At 55.9% G+C, this 21,173-nt stretch overlaps 1 protein-coding gene across 6 annotated transcripts in view; it reads right to left on the minus strand.

The window, feature by feature from the left end:
- Window positions 1–605: 605 nt before the first annotated feature.
- PNPLA7 (patatin like domain 7, lysophospholipase) overlaps window positions 606–21,173 on the minus strand; it is a 64,677-nt gene continuing 44,109 nt past the window's right edge. For 5 of the 6 annotated variants that reach the window (XM_072778878.1, XM_072778883.1, XM_072778880.1 and 2 more), the window contains 14 exons: window positions 14,759–14,822; window positions 14,444–14,612; window positions 13,270–13,452; window positions 12,418–12,536; window positions 6,486–6,642; window positions 4,470–4,586; window positions 4,240–4,309; window positions 3,381–3,497; window positions 2,776–2,924; window positions 2,227–2,379; window positions 1,999–2,109; window positions 1,496–1,580; window positions 1,195–1,298; window positions 606–1,025 (listed from right to left, as the gene is read on the minus strand). In XM_072778878.1, the coding sequence (XP_072634979.1) occupies window positions 936–1,025; window positions 1,195–1,298; window positions 1,496–1,580; window positions 1,999–2,109; window positions 2,227–2,379; window positions 2,776–2,924; window positions 3,381–3,497; window positions 4,240–4,309; window positions 4,470–4,586; window positions 6,486–6,642; window positions 12,418–12,536; window positions 13,270–13,452; window positions 14,444–14,612; window positions 14,759–14,822 (1,688 nt within the window). In that variant the 3' untranslated portion in view covers window positions 606–935. The remainder of the gene's footprint in view (window positions 1,026–1,194; window positions 1,299–1,495; window positions 1,581–1,998; window positions 2,110–2,226; window positions 2,380–2,775; window positions 2,925–3,380; window positions 3,498–4,239; window positions 4,310–4,469; window positions 4,587–6,485; window positions 6,643–12,417; window positions 12,537–13,269; window positions 13,453–14,443; window positions 14,613–14,758; window positions 14,823–21,173) is intronic. The other variant, XM_072778879.1, reaches the window with a different exon arrangement.

A 21,173-nucleotide genomic window follows, 5' to 3' on the forward strand; every position in this document is an offset into this window, starting at 1 on the left:
GGCCGCGGGTGACGTCGGGGCCCGATGGGTCGTCCGAAGGGAACTGGGGCGGTGGCTCCGCCCCCCGGGGAGGTCGCGACGGGGGTGGTGGGAACCAGAGAAACTGAGGCTGAGGCTCACTTGGCTTCAAGGTCCTGGGCCGTCGGGCCAGGGGTCTCCCTGCCCCCCAGAGACTTGCGGGGGCTGCGGACCCCAAGGGTAGGGCCAGAGCTGTCCCTTCTTTTGTACAAAGCACTCCGTGGCGCTATTTAACGACCTGAGCGGGCATGGGCGGCACACAGCCTAGGAGAGCAGCCCATGTTCCGCGGGAAAGGTGCCCGAGACATCAGGCGGGGACGCCTTTCAGCTCGGGGCGCCTCAGCCCCAGGCCGCACCCAGGGTGTCCTGCCTGTCTGGCCAGTGGTTGCTGGAGGGTCCAAGCCCCAGCAGAGGGGTGCCTGGGGTCCCCACATGGTGACTTCGGAGGACAGCAGGCGAGGCCACACTCATGAATGTGCCCCCGCCCGCCGGTGGAGCAGTGATGGGGGCCAGGGCTGCTCCCTGGCTCCACTGGGACCCGTCTGCTGCATTCTGCCCCAGGGGCCTTGACGACGGACACGTCCACACACCATCAGATCTACCTTTATTGACACACAAAGTGGATGCACCAGGGGCTCCAACATCTCAGAGGCCTTGGGAGCCCCGAAGAGGCGGGCACAGCCCTGGGGACTGCTGTGTGTGCAGAGGGTGCCAGGACCCGGCGCCCCACCACAAGCTGCCGGCGCACGCAGGCCAGAGCCACCCAAAGCAGCCTGATATGCTGGGCTCAGTGGTGCATGGGGCCCTGGACCCCTGCCGGGTCTTCCTGGCAGCTCCTCCCAGGAGCGGTAGGAGCCAGGGTCTCTGAAGGAGGCCTGCGGCACACATTGCTGTGGGGTGCATCCAAGTGGAGACTTCTAGGTCAGAGTGTTAGGGGAAGCAGGAGTCCCAGGACAGTTCTGCAAAGCTAGACCAGGGCGCCGATGCCGAAACGAGGGCTCGTCCTCCTGGAGGCAGACCACACAATATAAATGGGGAGTGAGCTTGGAGGGCTGAACCTGGGCCAGGTTTGTCTGGCTCTGCACCGCCGTAGGGCAGCAGGGACGGGGCAGATGCCTGCCTGGAGCCCTGAACGCTGACTCAGCCTAGGGGCAAAGGTGGGGCTGGGCAGCTCACCGAGTCTGAGCCCAGGTGGGCTGGGGCACTCTGGAAGTCAGCATAGGCGTCCTTGGGGCCATCTGGCAGCTCTTCCTCATACTCCGTCTGGTAGTCAGACTCATCTGGGCAGAGGGGAGGGCCATGTTGATCGACTCCTGAGGGCAGGGGCCATGCCATGGTGCCCCAGGTGTCCCCTGCAGCTTAGGAGGTCCAGGGAGGTTGGCGGCTTAGGGCAGCTTGTCGGGCGTGTCAAGGCTTAGGAGACGTGGCTACCACCACCCTCAGCTATGCAGGTGTGTGTCCTGAGTGTCCAACTCACCATCCACTGTGGCTACCTTGGCGGGCTCAATGCGTGACACAATCTCAGCAAGGTCAGTGAAGGAGGCATTGGGGCAGGTGAGGACCTGGGGGGCCGAGATGGAGGAGACATGTGGCCTGGTCCCCCAGACCACAGCCCTTGGCTGCCTGGCCAGGCCCACAGCCCCCTCTCTGCAAGCCTCTATGATCCCAGCCTGCTGAGGTTCCCAGACCCCTAGAGTTGGGGCAGGGGCATGGAAGATGAGCAGAGGCCTGAGCAGACCCCTATCCTCTTCCACCACAAGCAGCATAGAGCCAAAGGGGGGCAAAAAGAAGGGATTCTGGGAGAGGCTAAGAGGTATCCCCGACAGGGCCACCCCCGCCCTTAGCGCCAGAGGCCTGAGCGGCTGAGAGGGTGTGCTGAAGTACCACAGGCCGCCCTGCATGTCTCAGGCCCATCGAGGCAGGCAGAGGACTAGTCCCAGAAGGTGAGAAGGGAAGCAGGGGCGCAAATTGGGCACTCACGTCACACGCTGTCATCTTGCTTGTCCCCTGTCGGTCCTGTAGCATCTTTTCTAGCACACCGCTTCGACCCCAGATATCAAACACTGTCCGCCCATGCTGGTACCCCACTTCCTGCACACACACCAGCAACCCCGGGACCAAGCGTCAGGAGCCCCCACTTCTGAGCCCAGGAGTGAGGGCAGGCAGGCTCTAGACCCCACAGACCCTCCACAGCCCAGCTGCACTCACACAAATCTCGTTGAATTTGCCGAAGTCCAGAGTCCTGTAGCTGTCGATGGGGGGACGCAGGTACTCACAGTACTCGCTGTTCTTCACCATCTCCAGCTGCCGGACGCAGCACACATAGGCCAGGCGTGTCTGGATCTCTGCCATGTTCAACACCTGCTGCCATCACAGCATCTGAGCGTGGCTCTGCAGTCCCCACATGGCCCCGGGAACCCCGTAGGGGCACAGCTGCCTGTGTCTCGTGCCCTGGCCCTCTCCCTCCCCTCTCCCACAGGGAGGCACATCTCTGCTAGGCCTGGGAGGAGGGTAGGCGCCCAGCCAGGGTTCCTGGAGATGTATCCTGGTGGTAGTTGGCCTGTCCCCTTTCTGCAGAGCTGGTCCAGGCAGGATCCCTGGCAAGGACAGTGAGCAAATGACTGCAGCCCCGTTGGCCTTGGAGGCCAGAATGCACTACAACCCTCCTCCGCCCATGGGAGGTGTGTGGGCAGCACCACGCTGTCCACCTTGGGGACACCTGGCAGCCTGGGCATTGGGCACAGCTATGCCCCCGACCTTGACTTTTGTGGCCAAGGGGTTCCAACGCTTCCACAGCAGCCACCACCCAGACAGTGCATCGCCATAGTTGGTGAGGTCCGTCTCATCCTGGCTGCCCACGTCGATGGCAATCACCACCTTTGCCCCCATAGATCTGGCCACATCCGCTGGTGGAAGACAGTCCTGGTCACCCCCCAGGGCAGGCATGCAGAGCCCCAGGGGAGCAGGGCCTGGAGCAGGGACGGGGTACAGCCTGCAAGGGCCAGAGGGTCTTGTCTCTAGTGTCACTCCTGGGCCCGAAGAGGGGCAGCCTCAGAACCGTCCAACAGGTGACAGGTGTGCCCAATGGAGGGGCCTCACCCACAACAAACCTGGCACTTTCTGACTGTTAATTCCGGCTGTGGGCACAGATGGGACCTAATTGCTCTCAGCTCCTCTACTTGGCCCTTGTCCTGGGCGCTGCTAAGCTGACAAACAGCCATATGCTGGGAGCACACAGTGCCCAAGCATGTGTACAAGGGCATGTCTGTGCCTACACGTGTTCTCTGGGTCCCCTGAGCCCTGTAATTCCCCCAGAACACTCTGAGGACAATGTGTGCTACCACCCCCACTGGCGGTGGTACCTGGCAGGTTGTTGATATACCCGCCATCCATCAGCAGGTGTCCATCCTTGGGGTCGCAGAGGGGAGGCATGTAGCCTGACAGGGACATGCTGGCACGCACGTACCTCCACAGGGAGCCTGTGAGGGAGTTGGGGGATGGGGGAGGTCACTGGAGCCTGCCAAGGGGCAGGAGGGGGGCCCTCGCTGCCCACAGTGGGTCCCTGCCCTCTACCCCTAGAGCCCTGCAAATGTGGGGTCCTGAAGTCTGCTGGACGGCACCTGTCCTGAACAGACAGACGTACCTTCTGTTCTTCCTCCTCTACAGGGAGGCTCTGTCCCTGGAGGGAACACAGGGCTGGCCACAGCCTTCTGTGAGCACCCCTGTCCCACTCACCTCCAAAGAGACACATGCACTCGGCTCCCAGACCACTCTGGCCTGGAAGGGGCCCTTGGCTGCCAGCCATGCCCTGGCCTCCTGGGGCCCAGCCCGCGTCTCCCAGAACCTGCTGATCTGAAGGCATAGACAGGTGCCCCGAGTGTGCCCTTTGCCTCACTCCTCTCTGCTCTCAGCCCACACAGCTATCTCCACCTGTGTCCAGTTTGGGCTTCTGGGTGTTTCCAGACTCTTGGTGATGTCCCTGCCCATTTCTTTCATGCTCATAGCAAGTTCCTCTCTGTGTTCAGGTCTCCATGAGCTTCTTGCCTCCTTGGGTCACCCTGGTGTGTCCTCTGGTTCATGGAGCCACCAGGCTCTCTGCCTGCCTGCCCCCCAGTGCTGGGGCTTCAATACCCCTCCACTGAGCCACTCTGCCCCGAGTAGGGGCTGTGCCCCATGCACGCCTGGGCCTGCATGAAGGGAACCCAAGGACGAGGCACTCACCATCCGTGTGGACCCGCATGGCCGAGGCTGTGATGTCCGTGGTGATGGTGAAGTAGGGGATCCACAGGTCCTGCAAGGGGAGGGCAGGACTCAGAAGGGCCCCCCCTCGGCCTTGGAGGCCCAGTGGCTTGAGGGGATAGGGAGGATGCTGAGTGTCCAGACACAAGTCAGGCTCAGGCTGGCTGTGGGCTCCAGCTGGGGCTCAGGATGGTCCCTGCTTGGGGCAGCACCTCGATCTGCCGGTCTTTGAAGACGTTACAGATGCTGCTGTTAAAGCCGGCTCCCGAGAACATGGAAGTGATGGGGTAGGTCAAGTCCAGCACTGTCTTCACCATGGATGTCATGTCCTGAGTGGGCAGGGCACACATGAGAACCCTGCAGAGGATGAGGGGCACCCCCCCACCTGCTGGCACAGGCCCTGGATGATCCCATGGGGCCCAGAAAGGGAGCAGGGACACAGCATCCTGAGGGATCTCTGGGGGGAGTGAATGCCTAGAGGTCTTGTGAAGATGCTCACTGACACCTGGCTCTCACTGCCTGTTCAGGTGGGAGTCTGGGGGGTGTTCAGGACAAAGCTCAGTCCAGGGCAACACTGGTGGGTGAGTGACCAGCTGCCCCGCCCCAGCTCACATCCCACCACGGCTCTCATCGGGGTCTGGGAAGCAGTGGCCCTTTCTGCCAAAGCCCCCAGTCTTCTCTCTCTGTGGGACTGAGGCCCACCCTTACTCAGTGAAGATGGGGCCACTGAGACCTGCAAGGAGCAGGACAGGTAACGGGCAGGCCATGCTGGCCTGGCCCCCAGAACGCCTGGGTTCAAGGCTGCCTGACTTCTTAAGGGGCAGGGATGGAGAGGAAGGTCCTCTGCCTCTGTGCAAACAAAAGCTGAGACAGAAGAGCCCAGAACACAGGCCATACACAGGGAGGGCCCCCAGCCGAGGGTGAGCTGCCCCCCAACATGCTCACGCTGAGAGGAACAGGACAAGCAGAGGAACACCTGTGCAGCGACTCAGGGTCCTCTGCAGTTAGCAAGGCACTCCTCAAGGAGCCCCTGTCTAGTGCCACAGAGCCTGCAGAGGCCACCTGGTGGCTCTTGGCATGGCAAGAGACCAGAGGCTCCTGTAGACAGGTAGGGAGAGAGGGACAGCCTGCCTGCCTTGTAGAGTGGCCTTCTGCAGGGTCCCTTGGCCCAAGGCACACCGAGGACAATGGGGGCAATCAGGCCCAAAGCCCCTGGCCATGCCCACACCTGCAGCGGATGCAGCTGACGCTGAGGCTGAAGCACATGGCTCCCACCCCCTGTTCTCTGACACCACCCTTCGTGACGAGCTGCGTTAGCCCCTGGAGCCCTCATGGAGTGGCCACTGAGGGGTGTCTCTGAAGTGTCTGCGGGGCCACGTGGGTGGGGCACAGAACCTGCTCTGACAGCTTCTGCTACAGAACAGGACCAACTTCCTTTCTAGAAGGAAAACTCGAATACTTTTGGCCCTGCTGAGTTTTAGCCAGGGTTTTGTCCTGCTCCATGAGAACAAGGGAGCCACAGGTGCAGACCACACCACAGGGTGGCAGTGAGCTCCCCCCATGCTCCACCTCACCATGCTCCACTCCACCCATGGAGCTGCCCCAGTGGGCAGCTTCCCTTTCTCCCAGCCATCCTCGCTGCCCCCCACCTTCTCTGTCCCTAGGGCCCTTGCATGGGGGTCTTTGCACCCCGGGAGAGGCCACTGCTGCTGCAGAGCTGGCTGGTGCTTAGCAAAGGCAGGAGCTCGCCGCTGGGGAGTCTTCGCAAATAGCGGTCCCGAGCCCACACCTGGACTTGCTTTATCAAATTCTCACCCCCTGCCGCAATCAGCCAGGGTCAGGCCAGCTGGGAACAGCCCTACACCCCAACCCATGGGAAGCTGCTCACCCTGCCCTCCTCCCTTCCTGCAGAAACCCCAATAAGGGCTCTGGCCTAGGCCTTCCCCTGGCTCTTGTCTGCCCCTCGCAGGCATGGGTGCTCCCCTGTGGGATGCAGGACTACAGGTGCCATTAACCTTTCCTTCTGATGGCGCCAACCTCTCCACGTTGTCCTTAGTGACCTTTATAAAATTAAGACCAGGCACCACCCAGAGCCGACCCCCAACACTGATATCTTTACTTCATTGGGCTCCTCACCCCCGACCACCCCACAAACCCGAAGCCAGGGCCCTGCAGAACTGCGACCAGGGGCCTGGCGCTTGGCCCTGTGGACAGCAGAGGCCCCTTACCTCAGCCCACTCCTTGGCCCGGATCCGGATCTGGCTGTAGTTCCGCTCCTCGGAGTACAGGGCACCCATGAAGGCCCCAATAGATGTCCCTCCGACCATGTCCACAGGGATGCCACACTCTGCCAGGGCCCGGATGATACCAACCTGGGCACAGCCTCTACGCCAACCAGGAGCACAGAGCAGGAGTGAGCACTGTAGCCAGGCACACAATCCTGCATGTGCTGGCAAAAGGCGCCCGAGACAGTGGTCCCAAGCCGCCCCCTCCTCCTCAGTGCCCACCTCTTGCATTAGTCGGGGTGTGTGGGGGGGGGGGTTGTGGATGCCACCGGGGTGCCTCTCAGTGCCTCAGCAGCAGCAAAGCTCAACAGGCTATGTGCAGACTCAACAGGGTGGCCAACATACCATGGCCCACCAGGAGGGCTCCTGATCAGTGCCCTCGAGGCAGCAGCCCCGGGGCTGACGGAGGGCACCCAGAGCAGCCCCCACAGGGACCGGGGAGCCAGGGTCAGATCGAAGCCATCACCTGAGCCTTCTCATAGATGGTGCCCGTCAGGAGCAGCCGGAGGACAACAGGCCACGTGGCCACAGCCAGAAGGACAGAGAGGTGGGCCCAGAGGGAGCCAGGGGCCCACGACCCGGCACAGAGCAGCTGGGCCCAGAAAGTGCCAGGGTCTGCGTGCCCGATGGGTGGACGAGTCAGCGAAGCACCTCATACACTGTGAGGGATGCTGCTTGGTTTAGAGAGGAAAAGGAATCCTGATGAAGTCACCATGGGGGCGGATGGAGCCCCTTATGCTGAGTGAAAGAAGCCATACACAGAAGGACGAGGGCTCTCCTCACGCTGGGATTTGGAGGGGTCAAACCCACAGACAGAGTGGAGAATGGGGCGGTCGGGGCACAGGTTCAGTGCAGGGAGATGGAAAGTTCTAGTGATGAACACTGTGAATGCACCTGACGCCACCCAATTTCACATTTTAAAATATTTAAAACACTAGATTTACAGCATGCATATTTTAACACTATTCAAAGAAAATACTGAATATTGCCACAAAAAAATTGAATACTTATGTATAAGCCTAAAACAAAAGTCCAGAAATTAAAGACAAGACTGACCCCTGGGGATAAAACTGAAAAGTCTAGGATGGGGCCAAGTGGCAACTTGCGAAGCAGAGATATGGCATCTGGTACAAGGAATGTGCTCAGCAGGGGAGTAGCAGCCCAGGCACACCCAGGGCACCCCTTGAACAGATGCAGGGCAGAAGCTGCTGGCTGAGGGTCAGGGTGCTCTGGGTGGCCAGGAAGACTGCTCCATGGGACGGCTGTCCGTCCATGTGGAGAGAATGTGTAGGATCAGCGGAGGAGCCCAGAAAGGGTAGTGGGCAGGAGCAGAGCCTGGAGAGATGCTGGTCTGCAGGCACCAACCTCGACCTCAAGCCTCACATTGAAGGAGCAGGACCAAGTCTAAGCACAAACCAGAATAAGACTGTTCCCATATTCCCGGAAACCCAAGATGCAAGATACCTGGGAGCAGCCTGAGAACAGAAGGCAACCTGCCTCCCCAGGGGCAGGGGGCTGGCCTCCCCGTCCTCTGAGGGCAGGGCCTACTCCCCAGGACTTGGGGGGAAAAACAACGGTTTACATCAAACAACTCAACTTACAGAAATAACACAGTGAAGGGCGGACATTAAAGGAACCAGAAGACACAGAGCTGAGAGGATGGACTCAGAGGGCAGGGGTGTCGGGCGTGCAGAGGGGCTACTCTGCAGATACTCCAGTTAAAACATGATGGGTAGGTGTGAACCTCACACGTAAGTAGGAAAATGCAGACAGAATGGACACATTCCTAGAACAACGTGACTAGCCAAACCTGACACAAGAAAATCTGAATCGTACTATAACCATCAACATAACTGAGCCTTTCATTTTTAAATCTTCACAAAAAAAACTGTATGTCCAGATGGTTTTACTAGTGAATGCTACTGAACATTTAAGGAAGAGTAACACAAACCTTACATAAAACCCTTCAGAAAATAGGGGGAAATAAAACAGAACTCTGAAGCCAGCACACAAACCTACATGCATTTCAAGCAAGGACAGACAAGCACACTCAGGTTCAAAGGGAGTCTGGCAATACAGGAACAGGACAACACATCGTGGGCAAGTCGGTCTGTCCCCAGAACACGAGGTCAGTTCTCCTGTAAAACCCAATGTTAGTTCAGCACCTCAACAGATGTACAGATGCTCCCCCAGCAAGCTGAGAACAGAGGGCACGGCCTCCGCCTGCAAACAGCTGCAGCCAACGCCACAGTCAGAGACAGAAGCCAACGCTTTCCCTTCCATGGGTAGCGAGGCAAGAAAAAGAACAAAAGACATAAGCATATTTTGGAAAGAAAGAGAAAAACTGCCTTAATTCCCAAAAGATATGACTTTTATATAGGAAATGGGAAAAAAATCTTTTATAGAAAAGCCACTAGAATAAGTGAATTTAGCAAGGCTATAGGATACGGTATCAATGTACAAATATAAGTTGTGTTTCTATGTACTGGCAACAACGCTTTGAAACTGAAATTTAAAAGATGCCATTTACTACAGGAAAAAATAAATCCCATAAGATACTTAGCTGATGCTAAAAATTTATATGGGAATGCAAAGCACCTAGAGGAGCCAAAAATAATTTTGAAAAAGGCAAAAAACACACGGAAGGATCTGCAGTGCCTGAAGTCAAGATTCACCACGACGCGGTGGAGACGGGTGGTGGTGGTGTCAGGAAGGATGGACGTGTCACACCGGAGCCACGCAGTGACACACGGCCTCGGGGCAGGGCAAGCCTTCAGCCAGAGCTGCTGGCACCACCACAGGAAACATGAGGTGGGTCAGGGCTGAAGGGACATGCTGCTTCCCAGAGCTGCCGGGAAGGCTGACACGTTGGTGACCCTGGCATAGGCCAGGGCACTCAGGACACCAGATGCAATGACCATTCAAATGGAAAATCACACTTCATCAGAATTAAAAACTATTTATCCAAAAAATACCACGGAGAAAATGAAAAGTCAAAGATGGAGAGGGAAAATTAGCAATAAGTATATCTGGCAAAAGGCTCATATCCAGACTGCATAAACCACTCCTCTGAACCTGAGACGAGAGACACACCAGCCGTTAAACATGAGGGAACGTCAGTGCGGCTGAGCAGCTACTGCCCAGCCAAGCACATGACATCGTCAGCCCCAGAGAGACGCCCTCTGACACGGTACGCAGGTGCAGGCTGCATGGAGCCCCATGGCAGGGACACCTACTTCCCCTTGAAAACCCAGCTGCCTGTGGAGTGGACGGGGCAGCAAGCCAAGTGGAAAGGGCCAGCAAGCAAGGCACCTGCTCGCCTGTTCTGAGTTCCCAGCCTCGCACTCAGAGGGAAGACCAGGGAGAAAGCACTCAGACGTCAGAAATATTTTAGAAGATCCATCTGAGAACAATCACCAGAAAAGCAGAACAAAAAGACAGATGGAAAACGAGGGAGAGATAGGGAGCGCCTGGGCGCCTGTCACGGGAGCCCTGGGCACAGAGGGCCAGCCCACGTGGGGTGCACCACAGAATATCCCCAGGCCTGAAGTCCATGACTCCTAAATCTGGAAGGGCCACTGGAGCCCGCCCGGCGAAGCAGATGGATGGCCTGCCCCAAGGCAGTGGCCAAGACCCTGCAGGAATAGCCTCCGGAGGGAAGGCAGGCCTCAGGAATGACACAGTGCCAGAGGCTCCAAACACCACAGCAGGACCCCTAGACATTCTCAGGGGACATGACTTCCATCTTGGCTTCCCCCCCAAACTGATGCCAAGGGCATTTCCTGCCACGCAGGGTTTTTAAGAACTTTTGCTTCCTAAACATCCCTTAAGGAATACGCCCCAGATCAGGAATGTGTCAGGAAAGAGGGAGATGAGGGGTCCAGGAAATGGAGCTGAACATGGGACGTACAACTCGAGGTCCCAGGTAACAGTGAAGGGAAGCTCCAGATGGCATCCCAGCATCCCTGAGGTGGCGGGAGTTGGGGGGGGCAGCGGTCCCACACAGGGAAGTAGAGGCTGCCTGGATGGCTGTGTGCACATGGACGCTCCAGTGCTGGAGGGTGTCTGGGTGCCAACTGGTGACACCCCAGAAACAGCAAATGGCAGTCACAAGGAAGGACACATGGGACACATAGCAACAAACTGACTTAGCGCTGGGGGAGGAAGAGACCCAGTGATAACCAGCTGGGACTGTGAGTGGCGAGCAGGGAGATGGACAGATAGTGGGCAGGCAGATGATGGACAGACAGATATACTAGGGCTCAATCATCTAAAACTGAAAGAGCCAAACAAACAGAACAGAAATGCTGCTTGGAAATGCAGGTGAGCAGTGAGGCCTGGGCTTGGTGTTGGAGGGGGAGGATGGTGGCAGAGGATAGCCTTGGGCGGGGGGGGGGGGCACGTGGCTTTTAAACTAAGCATCATCTTGACAAAAACTAAATTTTCATTAAACACGCTGCTGAGCCTACAAACCAGGGTCAGGTCTGGGCCAGCTCAGTGTCCCAGTCCCCAGGAAGTGGCCTGGTCTCCCCTTCAGTCTGGCAACATTGGGCAAGTCACCAGGTCTTCCAGGCTTGCTGGCTGCTTTCAGGTACTAGAATATTTGGGATCACTGGGTGCTCAAGCAGTGTTCATGCCGCGCCACCCAGGCCAGGGCTGTGCGCACCTCGCTCTCCTGCCATAAGGGACTCAGGCCAGACGCAGGCCCCAGTGATTTCCAGGTAGGGAGTGCAGTCAGTGGGCTCAGACAGGCTCCTCCGCATGGTCCTGACCCTTCCTAGAGCAGAGCGTCTGGTTCCTCTTTGGCCTCCAGGCTGCACCGTGACTTGCCAGGTGTGAGCACGGGTCTGGCTCCACAGGCAGGAGACCACGGAGAGCCTTCCCATGGCACTGCTGAGGGGCTCCAGTCCTGCCGAGCCCCTCCCTCCTTCAGCTCACTCTGGGGGGGATGTTCTTGGGATGGGGAGGTGCTGAGCCAGGCACCTTCTCCTCAGCCCCAGGGAGAGGCCAGTGCAGCAGCAGGGCTGGGAGGGTGGGGTGTGTGTGCGGGGTGCTCGGGAGGTTCGGGAACTTGGCCAGAGAGGAGGGGGCATGAGGAACTCTATCCCACAGGGCACCCCCAGCCCAGGACCCAGCGCAGGTGCCCCTTGCCTGCCTTCTCTCCCTCCCTCTGAGGCGCAGGGGTCCAACTCAGATGTGGGGGCACTGCTCTGCCTCTGCATGCGCATCCGGTTCACCTGCAGAAGACCTGGACCTGCACACACCTCCCTGCAGGGTCCCCTTGCTGCTCTCCTGCTCCAGGAGATTCCTGTACTGCTGTACTGCTCCAGTACATTCCTCTTTCAGTTCAGGAGAAAGGTGGCAAGTGCCCGAGTGACAGACACAGGGCAGCGATCATTTAGGGGAATGTCCTCTATGGGACTCAACAGCCCAGAGAACCGAGGGTGTTGCACTAGGTCTGCAAGCATGTCAGGCCATGACTCTACAAAGTATATTAAAATGTAAAGAAACTCACCCGGAGCCCAATGGAAAGACTGGCAAAGGATAAGAACAGAGTTTTCAGAGGTGGCACAAAGGGCTGGCAGACAAGCAGGCACTTCTAGCAAAGACACAGCCCGACCACATGGGCAACCATCACACCCTGGGAGAGCCGACAGAAGGCCCTGGCTGTGACCTGTACCCCATGCGGAAACCAGCTGGCCATGCGCTGGGCCTGTCTACAGACACTGCTCCCAGGACATGCACAGAGGCCTCTTCATCAGCATGCCCATGCATGTGTACACACATGTACACATGCGCGCGCACACATATGCACACACAAGCACACACAAGCACACATGCTAGCAGCTACAGTGGGGCTGGGGTGGGAATTCACCTTGCCCCCCCTCCTCCTAGCACCAAGGCAATGGCGTTGCCAGTCAGCACCCGAGCCAGGCGGGAGAAGTCTGAGTGCCGATCCGGGGGCCTCTGGAAGACGCGCTGGTACATTTCCACCTGGGGGGTGGGAGGAGCAGTCAGCAGACAGTCAGCTGCGGTCCCACTCCAGACCCAGAGCCCCTCCAGGTGCAGCAATGTCCATCTCATACTGACCCTAGCAGCTCCTTGGTGCCCAGGCTTGCCTGGGAGGAGGCCCTTGGGGCACATGGGTGATGGGCCAGTGTGGGCAGCAGGGTCACCCACCCACAGAGCCCCCAGAGAGCTGTCCCCAAAGGGACACCAAGCCCCAACCCCACCATAGCAGAGAGCATGGGCTTCCAGGCACAGATGCCACTGCAGGGACACTGCCCACTGAGCTGTGGGGCCAGGCAGGCCACAGCATGCGGGTAGCCTCTGGGCACCTGGCCCCAAGCCCCCTGGGCTGAGGAGGCTCCCCTCCTGCCCCTTGGCAGGCTCTGGTTACCTCCCCTGCCCGCAACTCTCCCTCCAGGTTCCCAGTGGAGGTCCATGCGTGCCAGTGTGTCCTTGTCAGGCCTCCCCTCCATGACCCCATAGATGGACACCTGCTGATGGACAGCGGCCACATCAGTGACCTCCCAGGTCCTGTTCCCAGAGCTTAAGCTCAAGTAAGTGTGAGCTTACCGAGAGGCAAGCTGCCCCCACCAGTGCCCAAGGAGCTCAGACAACAGAGACCCACAGAGGGAACAGGGAGGAAATGCACTACTGAGTCACAGAGCAAGTGGGGGAGGCCAGGACTTCCCATGGGGCCAGTCCAGCGCCTGGACCTCACCAGCTTGGGCATGCTTCTTCTGGAGAAGACGCGGCGTGGGCAGCAGAGGTGCAGGTGGCCAGAGCACCAGCTCCGCATGTTCAGCCACTCCACAGTGCGGGCGGGTGCGGGCCCCTCCTGCCGGTGCAGCAGGACCAGCTGCTTCTGGGCGCGCACAGCGGTGCTCTCCAGCATGCGCTCCAGCTGCAGGAGAGCAGAGCCTGAGGGCTGGGGCAGGATGGGGCGGAGGCTGGGGCTGGGCAGTCAGAGGCCCCACAGGCAGAAGGGTGGAAGCCAGGGCCCTGGCAGGTGGTATCCTGCTCCTGTGAGCCAGCTGGGCAGTAGCTCTGCCCCTTGGCTTCAGGCTATGACCCTGGGGTCTGCTGGGACATGTGCCTGCTTCACACTGGGGAGGTACATTTGGCCATGGGGAGCTGCGGGGGCGCGCGGGTGGTGTAGGCACCCCTTCTCGTCGGCTGCTCTGACACCACCTTATGGGCACACACTGTGACCTTCTCAAATAATGTATCTGCACACGCTGTCCCTTCCATCGTCCCACAGAAGAGGAGCCTGTTTCAGAGATGGGTAATTTTTAGCTGCCCCCAGGTCAGAGAAGAAGGAACTGGGGAATGTAACTGCACTGAGAGGACGGCCAGCTGATACTTCACACCCTTGAAGCTGGAAACAAAGTGGGCCTACAATGCAACTTCCCAGCTGAGAACAGATGGGGGGGTGGGGAGACTTACAAATAAGAAACTAACCAGCCATAAAAACGAGTGAAACTATGTGGAGAAAGCTTAAACACCTAAGTGTTGAGGAAAAAAGAACATTTCAAAGTGATATAAAATAGGACACTATTTTTATCAAATTTAGACCTGAAAAACAGTGCTGTGGACGTTCATAGTAAAACACAAGACTCAGCTTCACAAGAAGCCCCCTGGGGCTGCTCCAGGGCACCTGCCCTGCCTTGTGCTAAAACCACCAGAGGTAAATACAGCAAAATGTTTCCAAAACACGCAGAGCAGATCAGATACGTGGGTGTGGACTTTGATTATCTGTCTTTTCCCAGGTTCTTGAAATATTTCATTCAAAGGAAAAGACAGAGAGACAGAGGGGTGTGATGAGAGGCGTCCCAAGCAGGACCTGCCAGCCTGCAGCCCTGCCTCGCCCTACCCGCTGCCAGCCCACCTCGCACCTCGCCCACCGTTGGCTCCTGCTCGCCCAGGCCCACGATGAGGATGCAGTCAGCTTGCCGGATGCAGCGCTGGGTCCACGGTGTGAGTGTGCTGTCTGCCTGGTAGAGCACAATCCGGTGGATGTCCTCCTGCTGCCCCAGCCAGCTGGACAGCCGGTACTCGTGGATACTAGAAGACACAGATGCCAGAGTACGCACAGACACAGGGCTATAAGGCACAGGCAGCACGACACCAGGGGATGCAGGGAGTGCAGGTGCCAGGTATGCAGCAGACGTGCGGGTTGCTGCCAGCTGTCCCCACACAGAGGCTGGTACCTGTCCAGAGCAGCAGAGCCAAGGCGCTGTTTTATGTTGTCGCTGGTCAGTAGCAGGACAGGGCCTGAAAACACAAACATGAACTACAGAAAACCATCCTGGCAGCCCACCACCCAGGACAAGCATTCCCTCCGTCCCCCGAAGGGGATCCTCTGCACAGTGAGGCCATGTGGTACAGGAGCAGATGCTGCGCACGGTGCTGTGAGGGCTATACCAGCTCAAGAGCTCAACGGGCACTGGGGCAGCTCTCTGACTCTGTCCCCTTGCTTGCCCAGGAAGGACTCAGATCTCTGCAACCCTGAGGTTCTGCGTGTGCGTGTTGGGGCTGGGGAGGGCAGCCTGCACAATCCCCCAACCCAGATGAGCAAGGCCATCTGGATTCAATGTGGTGTACTGATGGATGCACCCATGTGGAAATGCACCTCTTTTCACATCTCGTGTCTCTGGAATCAGCGTGCACCTTTCCTCTAGGATGCTTACATAGACACAGGGGTCAGGGCCTGCCTCACCGGGAATGCCAGCAGCAGAGTCTGCAGAAAGGTCACCAAGGGCTCGTGTGCACTGGAGACTGCCAATGGGCACCTGCAAGCCTGAGCCAGAGAGGACCCAGAAGCCCTGGGAGTTTTCTTTATACTCCCATACATGCTTTCCTAGAGGCTCATAGAATGGGCTGTGGCGGACGATGGTGGGGCACCTACAGGGACTGGTGCCTCCAACTCAAGTGCAGGGAAGCAACTCCTCTCAAGGCTCATCCTGGCGGCCTGTCCTGCTGGGGGCCTGCACATTTGGCCATAAACTCTCATGGGCCACCTGCAGGGGTCTGACGGGAAGAGGCTGAGCCCTGCTGGGCACAGCAGTGATGTGATCTGGCCCTGAGGCCCTCAGGGACCCCAGGCTGGGCTCTACCTGCCCACTGGCACCTACCTCCCATGCAGACACCCTGGCCTGGACATTGGGCTCTCACCAGGGCTGCAGCTCCTGCCAGTACTAGGAGGGGCTGCCTAAGGCCAGGTGGGCATGTCCAGCACAGGGAGCAGACAGGATGGCTCAGCCATGCTTGAGTCTGTGGCTCTGCGGGGCATAGCTGAATTGGGCATCCAGCCAGGCTGCTGCCCCGGCCTGCCTGGCCTGAACACGCACTGCGGCCTGGCTGCCAGACAGCTTCCTCCCCCAACAGTGGGAGCTGAGGAAATGGAAGTACACCTTCAGGTGATAAAGAAAATGGCTATCAGCCTTGTATCTTCCTCCAGAAGGGAAGGCCACCTACACACGGGCACCTGGCTCTCGGCAAAGGTGTCAGCACAGCAGCGGGCCCGGTGCAATGTCTCTAGAGGAGGGTCTGAGTCCTGAAGAATCCCACAGACAAAATCAATCTTGACTTCTCCCTCCTACCATGACCAACAGCCCAGTGGACTGTAAAGCGAGAAGGGAAGCTAACACCACGGAGTGAGTAGAAGGCTATCTTCCATTAGGAACAACAAAAGCAGTAACAATACAAGAAAACAATGGCTATGTTGGTCTGCATCAGAAATAAGAACTGTTTGTCAGAAGACATCATTAAAAGAGTAAAAAATCAAATATAGAGACCAAGCTGCATGCAGTGCTGGCAGCCAACAGGCCCAGGCCACGTGAAGAGCCACCCTGGGTGGCAGGGAAGGGCTGGGGCCTGGACGGCGGGTCACAGAGGGCATCCTGATGGCCAACACACCGACAGGCTAACTCTGAGCCCCTGGGGAGTACAAGCCACAGCCCCGCCATCCACCCAGATCGTACGCTCTGCCCTGCGGGGCCTACACAGTCCAAGACTCTATCCTGGGGCGCCACGCTGGCTCCCCAGAACTCATTTTGAAAACGACAAAGCCCTAGACATTCTCTAGGACATACACACTCTAGTTTAGGCAATAAAACAAGTCTTTTTTTTTTTTTTAAGATTTATTTATTCATTCAGAGAGAGCGAAGAGAGAGGCAGAGACACAGGCAGAGGGAGAAGCAGGCTCCATGCAGGAAGCCCGATGTGGGACTCGATCCCGGGTCTCCAGGATCACACCCCAGGCTGCAGGCGGTGCTAAACCACTGTGCCACCGGGGCTGCCCAATAAAACAAGTCTTTTTTTTTTATTTTTTTTTTATGATAATCACACAGAGAGAGAGAGAGTGAGAGAGGCAGAGACACAGGCAGAGGGAGAAGCAGAGAGACAGAGGCAGAGGGAGAAGCAGGCTCCATGCACCGGGAGCCTGACGTGGGATTCGATCCTGGGTCTCCAGGATCGCGCCCTGGGCCAAAGGCGGGCGCCAAACCGCTGCGCCACCCAGGGATCCCTAAAACAAGTCTTAATAAAGTTTAAGACTGAAATCACACAGAATATCTCTTCTGGTCATGATGGTAGGACACTGGAAATCACTAACAGGAGAACCACAAGACTCACAAACGTGGAAACTAAACAACACCTTCCTCAACTACCCACAGGGCCAAGAAGAAGCCCTGAGATCAAGAGAAACACAATATCCCAAGTGCAGGGAGGGTGCAGTGGCTGTGCAGAGGGAGCCCACAGCCACTGACATGCTTGGTAGAAAGAAGGAAGAGGGCAGCCCCGGTGGCTCAGCAGTTTGGCGGGTCGGGCTCCCTGCATGGAGCCTGCTTCTCCCTCTGCCTGTGTCTCTGCCTCTTTCTCTCTGTGTCTCTCATGAATAAATAAATAAAATCTTAAAAAGAAAGAAAGAAGAAAGAAAGAAAGAAGAAAGAAAGAAAGAAAGAAAGAAAGAAAGAAAGAAAGAAAGAAAGAAAGAAAGAAAGAAAGAAAGAGTGAGCTCAAATCCAGGCCCTAACTATATTTATCTATTTTTAAATCATTTATAGACTTTATTTGTTAAATATATTTTGGCCTACAGGAAACTGAGCAGGAAGTACAGAGTCCAGCGTGTACCTTCCTCCCCTGCCTCCCACAGCCGCCTCCCTCGTCACTGACATGGCTCCAGTCAACCAGCAGTGCTGACATCGCAACAGACTCAGGCCCACAGAGCACAGCAGGGTTCTTCACATGGTACACCATGTGGGTTTGGATACATGCCACCCATCACTGCCACTGTGCTACCGCAGAGTACTGTCACTACCCTGAAAATGCCCATGGTCCGCCGTGTCGGTGGGGATCCCCGACTCCTGGCAACCACTGATCTTTTTACTGTGTCCATGGTTTCACATTTTCCAGACTGTCACAGAGTTGGGATTATACAGTATGGAAGCCTTTTCAGATTGGCTTCTTAATAACACGCATTTAAGGTCCTTCCTCCACATCTTCAGTTTGTTAAGACTTTATGTTCTTTTGGTGAAGGACCTAACATTATACCTTGGGTAACTAGGAAGAGAACAGCAACTAAACCCAGAGCAAAAAGAAGAAAGGAAATAATAGAGATTAGAACAGAGATAAATAGAACAGAGAAGAGAAAATCAAGGAAACCAAAAAGTTGGTTCTTGGGAAAACAATCAACAAAACTGACAAACTCAAAGCTAGATGAACAAAGGAAAAAACAGAGAAGACTCAAAATCAGAAATGATAGCAGGGCACTATTATTGATTTTACAGAAGTAAAAAGGAAGGGGGGGGTGTTGGCCGGCTCTGTCAGTGGAACGTTGTGACTCTTTTGTTTGTTTGTTTGTTTAAGATTTTATTTATTTATTCACGAGAGACCCAGAGAGAGAGAGAGGCAGAGATACAGCCAGAGAGAGAAGCAGGCTCCATGCAGGGAGCCCAATGTGGGACTTGATCCCAGGACTTCAGGATCACATCCTGGGCCAAAGGCAGATGCTAACCTGCTGAGCCACCCATGTGTCCCATGTTGTGACTCTTGATCTTGGGACCATGAGCCCGAGCCCCACATGGGGTGTAGAGATTACTTAAAAATAAAATCCTATATATAAAGAAACCCATAACTATTAATGAAAAGAAACCTCCCCACCATATTCAAGGCCATGTACGGAAGCTAGTGGACGGCTGCCCTCAGCCCTTTCAATAGCTCTGTAAGCCCCAACCAGGGTACGCGGGCAGAGGAGAGATGTAAGAGGCGTCACAACTGGAAAGGAAGAAGTAACATCTTTGCCTGCAAACAACATGATCTCGCATATAGAGAATCTTAAAAAGTCCACCAGAAACCGTTACAACTAATAAATGAATTTGCAGGGGTTCCCTGGGTGGCGCAGTTGTTTAGCGCCTGCCTTTGGCCCAGGGCGCGATCCTGGAGACCCGGGATCGAATCCCACGTTGGGCTCCCGGTGCATGGAGCCTGCTTCTCCCTCTGCCTATGTCTCTGCCTCTCTCTCTCTGTGTGTGACTATCATAAATAAATAAAAAATAAAAAATAAAATAAAAAATAAATAAATGAATTTGGAGGATATAAAAATAGCACCAAAAGTCACCTGTGTTCCTATTTAGTGATGACAAACCATCAAAAAAAAAAGACATTAAGAAAAATAATTCATAATAGCATCAAAAAGAATAAAATATTAGGAATAAACTGGACCAAGGAGATGAAAGACTTGTACATCAAAAACCACAGAACATTGCTGAAAGAGATGAAAGAAGACCTAAGTATGTGGAAACATATCCCATGCTCATGGACTGGAAGACTGAACATTGTTGAACTGTGAGCACCACCCGGTGTGAACCCCAGAGGCTATGCAATCCCTGTCAGAATCCCACTGCCCTTGTGCACAGATAGAGGAAAACCAGTCCCGAGAGGCCTGCGGATCTCAGGGGACCCTGAATAGCCAGATGATCTTGCAGAAGAACAAAGCCAAGGCCTCGAACTCCTTGATTTCAGAACTGACCACAGAGCTCCAGGAATCAACGCAGCACGGTGTTGACATGAAGACAGATGTACAGATAGGATGGCCCAGAAACAAACCCTCATGCATATACCATGGTTTTCGGGGATGCCAGGACTGTTCAGGGGAGACAGGTAGTTCCTCGATGAATGACAGTGGGGAAGCTGAATACCCATGAGCAAGAAAATAAACCTCTACCTAAACTTCACACCTTTTACAAAAATTAGCCCAAAACAGCTCATTAGGTTAAACATGAAAGTGCAGGGGGGTCTGGTGGTACAGGTGGTGCAGGTCTGACTCTTGATTTCTGCTCAGGTCGTGATCTCAGGGTCATGGAGCAGGCTTGAGGCCCTCCCTCTCCCTGCACGCCCCCCACCCGCCTTCCTGCCACACATGCACATGTTCTCTCTCTCAAATAAATAAATAAATCTTAAAGAAAAAAAAAAAGTAAAACTTCAGGCTTTTAAAAAAAACACAGGAGGAATTCTAGGCCTGAAGGCCTGGTGCAGAGTTTAGAAAGGGTAGTGAAAGCCGGTCCATAAAAGACAAAATAGCTGATTTCCGTTCTGCCCAGGAGGCTGCACAGTCCAGCCCTGCCAAGGGCCGTGCCTGCAGGGTGAGGAATCCTCAAAATTCAACAGCAAGAAAACAAACTACACAATCAGAAAAAGAACAAAAGATAGGACTTCAGAACAGGTACTTTGCCAGAGAGAATGCACAGATGATAAAACAGTACAGGGGATGCACTCGGCATCGTGGGCCACTGGAAAGACACCAGTTAGGCCACAATGTGCCCTCACTGCTCACCCAGCAGGACAGCAGGAATGGGGCCACTGGGGGCTCAGGCAGTAGTGCATTGGGCTCTAGATCTCTGCTCATGTCTTTTTTTTTTTTTTTTTTTTCTGCTCATGTCTTATCTCAGGGTCCTGAGTCCAAGCCCTGTGCTGGATACAGCCCTGGGCCTGGAGCCTGCTCACACAGTGAGGGCTGAGATGGTGACAGGGACAGCTCTGAGGGCTGGCGAGTGCAGGGAGGAGCAGGGGTACAGCTCTCTGGGAGGAAGCATGGACCCAACCACACTCACCTGCCCAGACGTCTATCCAGGGAAAGGGAAACTTCCGTGCACATGAAATCCTTTACATGGAGGGTCACAGAGCTGTATTCATAAACTCCCCAAACAAGAAGAAGCCTGAACATCCTCAACAGGTGAGTGGCTGCAGATACCATGTGTGTCCAGGTGGCTCCTCCACAGTGAGGGGAAGTGCCCAATGGCCATGGGGCACCATCTGAGCCAAGATAGCCCGTCTTCAGTCGTCACCCACCATGACTCCATCTTTACCATATTCTCAGAATGACAAGAAGACAAGAGCAGAGAACAGGCTCTGGTGGCTGGATGGGGGCTCCTGGTGGCAGCAGGAACCTACCTGGGGTTACTGCAGCACAGAGCTCATGTGCACACTCAGATTAGAGTCAAAGGCCTACGGGGCACACAAGCATTCTCGTCCAACCTCGACGGGAGCTACAGCTACATAATCTAGGGGAAGGGTGCATGATCCTCTCTTTACTGTTTCTGCAACTTCAGAATTTGTAATTCTGAA

This window comes from Canis lupus, chromosome 16 (assembly GCF_048164855.1).
Source record: "Canis lupus baileyi chromosome 16, mCanLup2.hap1, whole genome shotgun sequence".
In the NCBI taxonomy this organism is placed as follows: Eukaryota; Metazoa; Chordata; class Mammalia; order Carnivora; family Canidae; genus Canis; species Canis lupus.